We start from the raw sequence: 2,208 nt of genomic DNA, 5'->3' as shown, positions 1-2,208 counted from the left end.
ACACACACACACACACAAACCTGTCAATCACCACATGGGTAGGTCATTCTGGGAAACATCTGGGATGCGGCTTCTTGTCTGTTAATTACCCAGAATTCCCACAGGTACCACAAGGGCTGCCTCTCACACAAGCCAGCTGAGTGTGTGAGTGTATTATAGGCTACAGACGTTTCACATATGGTCGTCAATGACACCACTGGATTTCAGTGGATTAAAAGTCTCCAAAAATAAAAGAAGTCTCATCAAGATAAGAGACACCAAATTCACCAGATCCATTAAAAAAAACACTATTATTGAATTATTATTTAATTATTTAAGACATTATCTAATAAGACAACACAAGGGTTTGATATGAATGTTTACCAAAGTTTATACAACAGTGCAAACTAAAGCTTTTTCAGTCTTCTGTTCGGTCCGCTTTCAGATGTGCAAAATGTCTTCCTTCAGACAGTATCACCTATACTAATGGCCGACGATGAACCTGAACGAGAGAACACAGCGACCAGTTGGACCGTAAATGATTGAGAATGAAATGGTCAGGAAATGGAATCATACCATCCCTGAATGTTAGAGACAGGGATCCTGGTGTTCTAGAACCTCAATGAGGTTCTGCTTTAGATTCTTAGGCATACAGGGAACAACTCTGTGCTTAATCTACTAAACTAAATTCTCTCCCTTTCTGAGAACAAATGAGGAAAACTATGAGAAATCCTTGTAAGAATGAACACTTTAGATTCCAACTCATTGTTGGCTGAAGGCCAAACCGTCGGTCTGAGGGTCTGAATTAAGTTCTGAGTCCTATCAGAGCACTACGATGACTTCCCAGCACAATCCTGAGACTTGTTCCCACTCCAGTTCCAAGATTCATGGAAACCGGGGATTCTAAGATTCCAAGGAACACAAATGAAGATTTGGAGATCTTGGTTCCCTTTCCAGGCAGAGAACATGGACGAGGTTCTGTGTCCTACCACAGAACTGAACTGAACTGAACTGAACTGATCTTCAGAAAACTGGACACGGTTCCTGGCCCTGTCACAGAACCTGGTGGCAGTCCTGGTTCCTACCGGAGAACCCGTAGGAGATCCAGGGTGATGCGTTTCCGCTGGTGGTCCACATCGATGACGCTGACCTCCACGCGCTGGCCGGGCCCCAGAGCCAGGCTTCGGCGCCGCAGGTCCTCAGGCAGCTTGGCCGCCGTTATGAAGCGGTTAGGGATGAGCCCGTTCCGACCCACCCCAACGTCCACGAACGCCCCGAACAGAGCCGTGTTGGTGACCCGACCCGTCAGAACTGCACCAGGGCGCAGGTCACTCATGGAGACGATCCCACGCTTGAAGTCAGGCAGATCGAATTCTGGACAGATGGACAGAGAGTGAGAGAGAGAGAGAGAGACTTTGACTTTATGGATCAAGGACAGCTAAAAAAAGGCTAATATGTAGCCATACCCCCACTATACAAGAACAATGGGAATGAGAACAAATATCACATATGCCCAACTTTAAATAGAAGGTTGCCATCACATCATTAGCAGAAGGGATAGGCAGATGGAGAGAGAGAGAGAGAAAGAGAGGGAGAGAGAGAGGGGGAGGAGAGAGAGGGAGAGATGGCAGGGGGACAGATGAGGAGAATTAGACAACTAAACCTCCTTAAAAGTAGAACTGGGAGGAAGAGAGCGAGAAACCTTAGAGAGTGTGAGTCGGAAAGGGGAAAAAAAGAGACGGATCCGATTACCAATGACAAACCAAGGCTTTTCTCCTCATTCCCCCAAATTCCTTCCTTCCACCCCTCTGCCTGCCTGGCTTTTCAGAGTCCATTTTCTCTGGTCGGGGGGGGGGGGGGCGGGGACGCTCTTTGGTAGGCCCTTCAACGTAAACATGGCCTCACGACGGGGTTTGTGGTCCAGGAAACATTCATCCACAATTATGCCTATCCGGGACACCTTACCTAGCACACGGCTCGCATATCATCTATTTGGACAGCTGGCTGTCCACGGGGAAGGGGGGTGGCTTGGGTGGGGATGTGTGTGTGTGTGTGTGTGTGTGTGTGTGTGTGTGTGTGTGTGGAAACAGACCTGTCTCCCCAAAACCCCCCATTGGGAAAGTTAACTCTCTGGTCTCAATGCTGCACCCACCCCTGCGAAGGCTTGAGGGTGAAGGATATGGGGCTCAAGCATGATGTGTGTGTGTGTGTGTGTGTGTGTGTGTGTGT

General features: G+C 48.2%; 1 protein-coding gene across 1 annotated transcript in view; it reads right to left on the bottom strand.

The window, feature by feature from the left end:
* Positions 1–281: 281 nt before the first annotated feature.
* The window catches only part of LOC116223276 (S1 RNA-binding domain-containing protein 1), a 59,267-nt gene continuing 57,340 nt past the window's right edge, over positions 282–2,208 (bottom strand). Inside the window, exon 8 of the mRNA XM_031579356.2 lies at positions 282–1,353. Within this exon, the coding sequence (XP_031435216.1) occupies positions 1,061–1,353 (293 nt within the window). The 3' untranslated portion in view covers positions 282–1,060. The remainder of the gene's footprint in view (positions 1,354–2,208) is intronic.

The sequence above is a fragment of the Clupea harengus genome, chromosome 13, assembly GCF_900700415.2.
Source record: "Clupea harengus chromosome 13, Ch_v2.0.2, whole genome shotgun sequence".
Classification (NCBI taxonomy): Eukaryota; Metazoa; Chordata; class Actinopteri; order Clupeiformes; family Clupeidae; genus Clupea; species Clupea harengus.
The sequence above is the reverse complement of the archived record's forward strand: the minus strand, read 5'-3'. Positions and strand labels throughout refer to the sequence as shown.